We start from the raw sequence: 11780 nt of genomic DNA, 5'->3' as shown, positions 1-11780 counted from the left end.
TTAGGTTTCCATTATAACTTCCATTAGGTTGTCTCCCTGGATAATAACCTTTTTTATTTTTATATTTATATTATTATTTATTTCCTTTTAAAGTTTATACTAAAAATGAAAAGCATTTAGGTTTCCTTTTGTTAGAGCAGGCTTTAATTGTAGAGCATTATGTCAACAAGATACTTGTAAATTATAATATACACACACACACACACATATCAACGGTCAAGAATTACATGCAACATGCACTGGGTACTAATTAAATAAACAAATTAAACTATTAATTAACAGGAAGCACTGTCTGATCGATTTTAAGTTGATGATATTTTTAATTATCTAATACTTAAAATTTAATAACGAAGGCAGATTAGGGAAGAGAACAAATACGAAGAGGTAATTTTAACTATTTTTAAACCCCTTTAATTTTAGCAGTTAATTTTGATGGTTGTTACAGTCAATTTAATTTTCAGATAGCGATGTTATTGTAAGATAAATCCAAAGTGTTAATAAAAATTAGTCCATTTTGCATATGTACTTTTTATAATTTGCATCAATTTTAATTCATAAGTTATATCATTAGGTAGATGAAGTCACTATATATAAACTCAGTCCTATATTTTAAAAAAAAAATTATTTTTATTAACTTATAATTTTCTATAGATTTACAATTCATAACCTATGTGTAAAAAATTTATCCATTGATTCGAGATATTCATAATTCATTTAAAAAAATAAACCAAAACAACTAGATACTTTGTCTAGTTTAATACTTTTGGTGTGACTTTCAATTTGGACATAAGAAGAGACCAAAATTTTACAAGAAAAAGAAATGTACTTATTTATTTATTTATTTGTTTTTGTCTCAGCTTGAAACAAGTTCATGACGTGGGCCGCGGTCCACATACTTTAATTTTGGGCCCCAAAATAATTTCCAACCAACAAGATCCCCATTCTTCATTTAGCCCAGACAATACATAGAGACATCCTCTCAGAGCACGCGTGGGAGCGCACAGTTTTAAAAAGCGCGTGAAAAGGGCAGGTTACTTGATGCCTGTGGATTGTGGACTGATGATCGGGGACCTAAAAGTCATTCCACATAAAGTTTGTTTTCCCCAAGTAAATAAGTAAATCAATAAATCTCCTCGACAGTGTTCTCCTTTTTCTCTCTCTCTCTCTCTCTCTTAGTTTTATTTTTTAAAAAAATTCGCTGAAATTTATCGGGGCAAACAAAACTTAAAGAAGGAAAAACAGATCTCCAAAAATCTGAAGCCGATTTTCTCCTTCCGCTTTTACAGGTTCATTTTCGTTGTGTTGATCGTTAACTCTCTATATGTGTTTTTGTGATGATCTTTTTTCTGCTAATTACTTGTTTCAGTTTCATTGTCTCGAAGATTTTGGTCGAAGAACGAGGTCGTTTCGATCTTCTCTCTTGTCGCTATGGCAGTTGCTACCGATGATACCATGAGAATATGCAGCCACTGGTATTTATACCAATCTGCTGCAATCGAACTGATTTCTGATTGTTATACCATTTAATTTGCCAAAAAATCTGCACAATGATCCGTTAAGTCGTGTTTTCCCCTTGATCTCGCATACTGACCTGTTGCAGTTCTCATCTGATTTTCTTTTTGAGCTTGCTCACCTAAAATCTAACTATGACTTTACTTGGACTCTAGATTATATTGAGCTGAATTCTTTTATTTCATAACTTCCCTAATTGCTAGCTTTATTATTAATGTAAACATTTACTTGTTTAAATTTCTGAATGTTCAACTTATTAGGATATGGTTAATTTGTGTATGTTGATATACCAAAAAGAAAGTACTAAATTGAAGTGGAAAAGATAAATTTCTATTATTATTTATTGCTATTATTATTTTCTTCCGGAGATGGGGCTGAAGTTTCGTAGATTATGTTCTGCAGTGTCCTTGCGGAGACTCATTATGTTTATACATTATGGGCTTGGTTTTTAGTTGGTTTGCGTGAGGTTATGCATTGTGCTGATCGCGTTAATGGTAAATCTATATATGAAGTGAGATGATAATTTGTTGTTGTGGGTTTTTACATTAAAATTGCACCTTGCCTTAAGACTATTGGATTTTGAAATTGAAAATAAGTTCCAAACTAAAATATTGGAAGTGTACTCGATGAACAAAATTTCATTAACCAACATTTGTGAATCCCTGTTCTAGCTCCACAATTGTAAAGCAAATACTTTTACTAGCGCTAGTGGCGTAACCTAATGTTTATTAATGACAGAGGGGAATGTTGGCACATGCTGAGTGATAAGAACCAGAGATCACAGAGGATCCCCAAACCAAACCCATGATACATGGGATAACCGCAGATCAAGGACCGGCACTTTTGCACCTTTTGCACGTGTTTCACTTCAACACATTTTGCACATGCCATCACGAACTCCAACAGAAGCGGTCGCCCAGAATCTCAGCCAAGCTGCTCTCCACTTTCATATTCTAGTATTTCTTTGATTTTGTTGATTTGCTTCAATCTTTAGTTCTTATCTTGTAAATTCTACCTATTTAAAGGCAGCACCATTGATCAATAAGGCGGCTCAAAAAATTACTCAAAACCTTCTAGTATTTTTCTCTCCAAAAGCAAAAGAACCCTTATCCGTTCTTAAGCTTTGAGTGGGACATAACATTGGTATCAGAACTCAGTCGAAATGGCGTCCAACAAAGAACGCATCGAGAATCTGGAAACCGGTCTCGGCGCTCTGTAAGATCAGGTTAGCAGAATGGAGCTCAGCACGACCAACAAGCTCCATACGATCGAGGAGACTCTCCAGCGGTTGACGAAAGCCATTGTTTCCATACAGGAAAGCATCGGTAGCACCCGAGCACCACGCGTTAACCTGCCATGCCCTGCGTACGAGGAGGCCACCATTGACGACGTCGGCCGTGCACCTTTTTTTCCCAAATTAAGCACATTGGATTTTCCTACTTTTGTGGGAGGAGACCTGATCGAATGGTTAAGTTGAGTTAGCCAGTACTTCGACTTCCAAGGGATTGCCGCACCATATCGAGTAGCTCTGGCATCCTACCACTTGGAGGGAGAGGGAAATCAGTGGTGGTAGTGGGTGAATCGCACCTACAGAGTTGAAGGAAGGGAGGTTTCCTGGACCGGGTTCGTGGAGGAGTTGTGGGCCCGATTTGGGCCAATAGATTTTGAAGACCCGGATGAGGCCCTAGCCCGCATTAGAATTGCGCGACTACTAGAGTGAATTCGAGCGTCTGGGCAACAGAGTTCACGAGTGGACTCAACGGGCCTTAGTAGGGGTCTTCATGGGACAGCTCATGCTCGAAATAGCAAACAGGATCCACATGTTCCAGCCCAGAACGTTGAAAGATGCCATCGGGTTGTCCTGCGTACGAGAAGAGCAAGTGGGTTGGCAAAATAGGCTGACCCGATTGGGGCAGACCCAAATCGTCCAACCTGTCTCGTCCCTACCCAATCAAGCCTTGCGTGCCCTAGCTCCAACTTTAGCCGCCCCGAAGCGCCTCTCCTGGGAAGAAATGCAATGCCAGCGAGCCCAAAGGCTGTGTTTCAACTGCAATGAACTTCACAGCAGGTCACCGGTGCCGCAACCCGCAACTCTTCTTGCTTGATGGCAGATAGATCGAAGATGAAGGACTCAAACCCAACAAACCTGAAATTTTGCTGCATGCTCTCACTGGGTGGACTGTCGTGCGAATCATGAGAGTCACGATCACAATTCTTCAGCAAAAAGCTATCGTCCTCATCGATAGTGGGTCCACACATAACTTCATCAATAAAAAGTTAGCCAGTTGACTTCGGCTTCCCCTGGTACCCATTGATCCGTTCTCTGTAAAAGTGGCAAACGGGAGTTCGATGAAATGCCAAAGGCGGTTCGATAATGTGCCTCTGCAGATCCAAGGTATCTCCTTCTCCCTCACTCTTTTTTCCTTACCATTCATGGGTCTCGACGTGGTTCTAGGAGTGCAGTGGTTGGAGTCACTCGGTGCCGTAATCTGTGATTGGAAACACTTCACCATAGACTTCTGATGGCTCAACCAAAGACGGCAACTACGCGGCCTAGATGCGCCACCTATCCAAGCAGCTAAACCAGGAGAACTGGATTGGGAGGCCGCAAGCAAACACTCACTCTATGCTGTCTGCTTGTTGCCAGAAATCGGGAAGGCACCACCTCACAGCAGCCGGAAATGCAACAGCTTCTATTAGAATTCTCAGAGCTCTTCCACATTCTGGATTAGTTGCTGCCCACCCGAGATGTCGACCACCAAATTTGCCTCAAGGAAGGGACCGAGCTGGTAAATGTCCGTCCCTACAGGTATGCATACTTCCAAAAAGCTAAGATTGAAAAACAGGTGACGGAGATGCTCAATTTTGGTCTCATTCGGTCGAGCACTAGCCCTTTCTCATCACCAGTGTTACTAGTCAGAAAGTAGGATGGCACCTGGTGCTTTTGTACCGACTACCGAGCCCTCAATGTAGTCACCATCAAGTACCGTTTTCCCATTCCCACTGTAGATGACATGTTGGACGAGTTATATAGGGCAACTTATTTCACCAAACTAGACTTGACCGCAGGGTGCCGCTAGATCTGGGTACATCCTCCAGGTGTCCACGAAACAGTCTTTCGGACACATAACAACCATCATGAATATCTGGTAATACCTTTTAGTCCATACAATACACCTTTTACATTCCGAGCTGTTATGAACTCAATTTTCCGTCCTTATCTACTTAAGTTTGTACTAGTGTTTTTTGATGACATATTAGTTTACAGTCCAGATTGGCACTCTCACCTAACCCATATTCGACAAGTGTTTGAAATATTAAAGCAGCACAGGTTCTTTATCAAATGCAAAAAATGTGTAATTGGGCAACAAAAATTAGAATACCTCGGTCATATTATCACACCCCCAAGGACTTAAGATGGATTAAAATAAAATTCAGGCAATGACAAATTTGCCCAAGTCCAGCACCGTTATAAAACTAAGAGGGTTCGTAGAACTGACTGGCTATTACAGAAAGTTTGTACAGAATTATGGGGTGATAGCCCAACCCCAACCCTTGGCTCAACTACTTAAAAAGGGGAAGTTTGAATGGAGCACCACTGCCAATGAAGCTTTCACTAAGTTAAAGCAAGCAATGACCTCCACACAAACTCTAGCTCTTCTTAACTTTAATGAACCATTCACAATCGAGTCGGACGCCTTAGGAGATGGAATAGGCATAGTTCTCACTCAGCAAGGCAAACTAGTAGCCTACCTCAGTCGAGTCTTGGGAGTATCCAAACAGTCATGGTCAATTTATGCAAAAGAAATGCTAGCAGTTGTGATCGCCATCAAGACTTGGCGACCCTACCTTATGGGCCAAAAGTTCTTCATCCAAATAGATCAACACAACCTCAAGCATGTACTAGAGCAATACATCACTACACCAGAACAACAAAAATGAGTTTCCAAGTTGTTTGGGTATGATTATGAGGACACTTACAGACTCGGAAAAGAGAATGCCGTTGCAGATGCTCTATCCTGTCAGGTCACTGGACCCATAGACTCAGTTATGGGATGATATTAAGCAAGAAATGCAGAAACACCCCTATATGCAGGAAATAAGTGCCCTCGCCAACAAACAACCGAGACAGCCGTACACCTTGAAGAATTGATTGATCTATTACAAGCACTTAGTGGTTATTCCTCCCAAGTCCAACTTAGTTCAACAACTCTTACAAGCTTACCACGACTTCCCCCTGGGAGGCCATTCTGGGGTACTACGAACCTACAAAAGACTTGCACAACAATTCTACTAACCCTCAATAAGAAAAACAGTCTATGAGTACGTATCAACTTATGAAACATGTCAAAGAGTTAAGTCAGAAACCCTGTCTCCAGCTACTTTGTTACAACCCCTCCCTATTTTTTGTGAGGTATGGGATGACATAACCATGGACTTCATCGAGGGATTACCATCCTCCAACGGCAGAAACACAATACTAATAGCCGTCGACCGCTCAGGTAAGTATGCCCACTTCTTGGTCTTAGCACATCTGTTTACTTTACAGCAAAAACAGTAGCTGAGAGATTTGTCGAGGGGGTGGTCAAGTTACATGGTATGCCACGATCCATAGTCAATGATAGAGATCCCGTCTTTATAAGCAACTTCTGGAGTGAATTCTTTAAGATGTCAAGGACACGGTTAAAAATGAGCCCGACATACCATCCCCAAACAGACGAATAATTTGAGATCATCAATAGATTTGTCGAACAATATCTGCGATGTCTAGCTTACCAACGGCCGAATAAGTGATATTCTATATTTCCATGGGCAGAATTCTGGTACAATACTATTTATCACCTCTCTATTGGGATGATCCCGTTTAAGGCTTTGTATGGACGACGCCCGCCTAGCATTCCATACTACCAACAAGGTATGACAGCAGTAAATGAGGTTGACCAACAACTGACAAATAGAAATGAACTACTAGCACAACTTAAAGAGAACCTACAAGTGGCCAACCATCGCATGCAGTAAACCGCCAACACAAAAATACGACATATTGAGTTCCAAGAAGGAAATTGGGTCTTCCTCAAACTACAATCCTACTGCCAACAAACATTATTCCAACGGGCCCTCTAGAAACTAGCCTACCGCTTCAATGGACCATATATGATTGAACAAAAGATAAGCCCAGTAGCATATAAACTCAAACTGCCCACTGGATCACGCATCCATCCTATCTTCCACATCTCCCTACTTAAAAAGAAGATTGGTGATTCCACTTTTCCCATCAAAGAGCTGCCAGCCACTACAGAAGAAGGCAACATCATCCTTCAACCCGAAGCCATACTTGATACTTGTTGGATGAAAGGGGGGGCCGAATCATTGAAGAGTGCTTTGTCAAGTGGAAGCATCTACTAGCTGAAGAAGCAACATGGGAGATAATTGAGCACATGACTAACCAATTTCCTAACCTTGAGGACAAGGTTGCTAAAAAAAGGGGCGATGATGATAAGAACCGGAGATCGCAGAGGATCCCCAAACCAAACCCACGATACATGGGTTAACCGCAGATCAAGGACCGACCCTTTTGCACCTTTTGCACGTGTTTCACTTCAGCACATTTTGCACGTGTTTCACTTCAGCACATTTTGCACGTGCTGGCAACGAACTCCAACAGAAACGGTTGCCTAGAATCTCGGCCAAGCTGCTCTCCACTTTCAGATTTCCAGTATTTCTTTGATTTTGTTGATTTGCTTCAATCTTTAGTTCTTATCTTAAGTTGTAAATTCTGCCTATTTAAAGGCAGCACCATTCATTAATAAAGCAGCTCAAAAAATTACTCAAATCCTCCTGGTATTATTCTCATCAAAAGCAGAAAAACCCTTACCCGTTCTTAAGCTCTGGCTGGAACCTAACATTGGGTACAAAAGTGTGCTTTCCAAAATCAAAGGTGTATAAATTTCAACCATGGCTTCCTTTTAAAAAAAATTATGAGGTTAATTGAACTTGGTTCAGTTTGATTATGTTAAGTGTAAGTGACAGATGAAGTTCTTTGCTTATGTGCTTGCTCAAGGAGCAATATGCCTAACAGGTGGTTCAAATTTATGATGGAGTTCCATGTACTAAGCTCTTCGTTTAATGCTTGATATACCGAATCATTTTCTTTCTTTCTGTTTTTTTGAGGATTGTACTACTGTATTAGAATGAAGTGTGAATATGTTGAGTTTATTTTCGGGTCTTGCTCCAAAGCCTCCTTGCCCCTTATTTAAAGTTTTACAATTAGATTTCCTTCAGCCATTCTTACATGATTACTGTAGTCTAAAGCTCATTCTTAATCCCAAATGCTTAGTGAGACTAGTATTAACAATTCAATTTTGTGAAGGCTTATTATTACATTACCTAGTGTGTCATGATTAGATTTTTCTTGGACATTATTTATGTGACCCAATTCAAGCGGAATTTATGAGTTTTTATTTTTTCTAATTTCAACAGTGACAGAGCTATCCCTTCTTCAAATATTGATTTGCATTATGCACATTGCTCGCGTAATCTAGAAAAATGTAAAATATGTGGGGAAATGGTTCCCAAAAGACATGCTGAGGAACATTTCCTAAACATCCATGCTCCGGTATGTGATTTTCTTGTCTTGTTCTGTTCAAATAAATTAGTTCTTTTTTGCACTTTTAGATGCGAGCATCTCTTTTGTCTTGTTTATAATATCCTCTCTTTCTTCTTTTTTCTGTAGTGAAAAAATAGTTTTGTTATAAGCATTTGGTTAATTAATGAGCCTGAAGGAATTATTCTGTATGGCTGGTGCTTTAGCTCTGGTAATAAAAGGTGGACATGTATTAAGTTCAGATGTATATTAAAAAGAAAAATTAAGTGGATCTCTGCAAAAGACATAGTGGTGCCCTAACTTGGCATGTGTTTGTGACAAATCATTGGATGGGTTTGCAGAATGGAGTGGCCTAGTGTAGTGATAGAGGGTCCTGTGCATACTCATTTTGGTGTTTGCAAGGATGAAAAACAGATAAAGTAGGTTCTGTCTTTTGCATCTGTTATGCTATTTAGTTTATAATACTAAAAAATGAGACATGTACCAGGGGATAATCCTAATGGATGAACATCTCCTTTTGTTGAGTTCATTGCACTGATTCACAACAAACAGCAAACTCTTTTAGAGTTCTGTTGGGCTTTTACCTACAGGCATATATATGAAATTATTTGTGATTGTCAAACTCAAAACTGTACTTTTTCTTTTTCTTTAGCTCAAACTCAAAATCATGACTATTTTCGTCCTTATGTGATTGTCATATGCTATATCAGTACATCTATTGCTGACTGAAAGGCAAGAGTTAGGGATTTGGCAGAGAGCATGTTGTAGTCTGCTTTTATGTGGAAATTATTTCATTTTCTCAAACTCAGTTAGGTAAAAATAAGAATTATCATTTAGTTGAATTGCATTAATGATTGCATATTATGGACTTGCTTTGCTGTTTCTTAAGTTTTTGCTGAAGGAAAGAGAAAACTCAGAATAGCTTTTTAGTGGTTATTAAAAATGGTTTGGTATAACTAAACAAGTTTGTACGGACAAGAGTTCTGGATTTAGCTTTGACTTGAGAACTTTAAGTGCGTAAATGTGGTTGATCTGTAACTAATTTATATTGTATTTGAGCAGGTATCTTGTTCACTGTGTAGTGAGACCATGGAACGGGAAGTTTTAGCAATCCATAGAGGTGAAAATTGCCCCCAAAGGATTGTGACATGTGAGTTCTGTGAATTCCCATTGCCTGCTATTGATCTGGCTGAGCATCAGGTAATTGTTGTCAGTGGCATGCATTGTTGTACCTTGGCCACAATAGGTTTCTAATTCTCTGTTGTTTTCTCTAATTAAAAAAAAATCTCTATCTTGCTTTCTGGTTTTAGGAAGTCTGTGGGAACAGGACAGAACTTTGTCATCTGTGTAATAGATATATAAGACTGCGAGAAAGATATAACCATGAAAATAGGTGCACTGGTATTCCAGAGAACAGTGGGGATTCTTCCAGGTAGAAATGTTAACATCTTTCTGTTGTTATCTTTCAATAATTTTTACATGTACTTCCTTACTACTTGAACATACTGTGGATAGTTTCATGTTGTTTGGTATACATGTCATTTCCGTGCTTGTGGTCTGGACTTTATGTACCACTATGGTAATGTGTAGATTTAAGTTTATCATTTTGTGGGAGCTATATTGAAAATGCTTATAAATTTAAAATTGAAGTCAATAGCCATAGCTTATGATTGCAAGTTGTCCTTGCTATTCTTTGGTATAATGGTTGTTTGGCATTGGCATTTTTGTGCTTAGTATTTATTTCTTAATGATAATTTGGGTTGATAAGCTGTTGAAAATTATATAAAAAATGACTGTAACAGAAAGGTATGTCTTTTTCTTTTCAATTTTAATACTGATGCTTTGAAACAATTTTTAAAAACCTGGATAGGTTTCGGTTTTGATATTGCATGCTATTGCATTTTATTGTGCAATGGACAGATGTTTTTACTGTGGTTATCTTTTGGAATTGGCATTATCATCTTGAGATGGATATGTCTGCAACGGACATGAAATCTTAGGCATGTGGTTTGATAACATATAACCAATCTGTTCTCATTGTGTGCATGACATAGTCATGTCATACTGTTTTATCCTTTTTCTAGCATCTAAAATTCTTGTGATATGATTGTATATCTGCAGTGATATTCAATAATTGTGATATGATTTTCCTTAAATTCCTGGTCCCTTCAACTGGACATTATACATTTTTTAGGCGTTCTTTTTTTTTTCCTGGTTTAGTTGTATAACCTTCCACTGTTAGTTTCTAGTTAGATACTTGGTACTAGAGAATATACCAGAGTGCTTTGATAACATGAAATCTTAGGCATGTGGTTTGATAACATATAACCAATCTGTTCTCATTGTGTGCATGACATAGTCATGTCATACTGTTTATCCTTTTTCTAGTATCTAAAATTCTTGTTATATGATTGTATATCTGCAGTAATATTCAATAATTGTGATATGATTGTTCCTTAAATTCCTGGTCCCATCAACTGGACATTATACATTTTTTACACATTCTTTTTTTTTTTTTTTTTCTGGTTTAGTTGTATAACCTTCCACTGTTAGTTTCTAGTTAGATAACTGGTACTAGAGAATATCCCAGAGTGCTCATGTATACTGCATTACATTCCGAGATAGCTCCTGAATTATGTTTGTGTTTCTGCCAATAAAATTTTTGAAGTTTCTATTCTTGGAGGACGTTCTGGTTAGCTTGGAACCTATTGAAACTATAGAATTGATCAAAGCTTTAAGGTTGGAGTTTGGTTCATTTCTTATTCAATTTCTAATTTTAATTTTTATATTAGTCCATATATTTAGAATAGAATATAATTTGTTGTATTTGATTCAATATTACCCCACGTTGAATTCTTTGATGATGGAAATTCATCTACTACATTGAAACTCATGTTCCACTATCAAGAAAGTTAAAGCATAAATGTGGTAACTCAAACATGATAGATTATGTTTAATAGTATATGTGAATATTAAATAAACTGTAAAACTAAAAAAAATAATTAAGAATTTAATGGGCGATGAAGCAAATGCAGTATACTATTCTTCAATTTTCCTGCAAAAGATATCCTTTGCATTTCATATTTGTGATGGATGTAACTCATCTAGAATTTGCCTATGAAGGGATGTCGGAGTCGTTGGAACAGAACACCATACTCAGAGAAGACTGCCACATGATGCTCAGAGAAGACAGCCTCGCAATTTTTCACAGAGACGGCTTCTGTTTACCATTGCGATAACAGGCATCGCGGTTCTATTAGGATCACTTCTTTTTCAAAGGAAGACAGAGAGTAGCCAAGTGCATTCGTAGGGTACAGGACGCACATTTGGCATGTGTAAATCAGCATTAGAACTATATATTCCTTTTATCTATATTGAAATTTATAAGATCATTGTGCTGATAATGTTACTGTACGGAGCTCATTGGATTGTGGTAATACCTAGACAGGCTGTGCAATTCCTATCTTTTTTAATACTTAATTCTCACCTATAAATTTTTAATTATCTTTACCTCGAGGTTCAATTCCCATTTAATCTATTTAGTTCATAGTTAATTTTTAATTCTCATTTTTATTTTGATTATGTTAAAAATAAATCTAAAAATATTACAAACTCTTTTTATCAATTCACATCCAAGATAACAAAAATTGAATTTATTTTAAAT

General features: G+C 37.9%; 1 protein-coding gene across 2 annotated transcripts; it reads left to right on the top strand.

The window, feature by feature from the left end:
- The first annotated feature begins 1124 nt into the window (after positions 1–1124).
- On the top strand, positions 1125–11626 carry LOC110807322 (TRAF-type zinc finger-like protein). Of its 2 annotated transcripts, none has more exons than XM_022032423.2 (6): positions 1125–1286; positions 1367–1472; positions 7993–8128; positions 9179–9316; positions 9427–9548; positions 11240–11626. In XM_022032423.2, the coding sequence occupies exons 2-6, from the start codon at positions 1429–1431 to the stop codon at positions 11424–11426; spliced, it is 627 nt and encodes a 208-aa protein (XP_021888115.1). In that variant the 5' UTR covers positions 1125–1286; positions 1367–1428; the 3' UTR covers positions 11427–11626. The 2 variants fall into 2 exon arrangements, with proteins under 2 accessions (XP_021888115.1, XP_021888114.1); XM_022032422.2 differs by lacking the exon at positions 1125–1286 and adding an exon at positions 2251–2468 and having other exon boundaries at positions 1361–1472.
- Positions 11627–11780: the final 154 nt, after the last annotated feature.

This window comes from Carica papaya, chromosome 1 (assembly GCF_054855325.1).
Source record: "Carica papaya isolate Zhongbai chromosome 1, ASM5485532v1, whole genome shotgun sequence".
Lineage (NCBI taxonomy): Eukaryota > Viridiplantae > Streptophyta > Magnoliopsida > Brassicales > Caricaceae > Carica > Carica papaya.
This window is presented reverse-complemented; position numbering and strand designations above follow the sequence as displayed.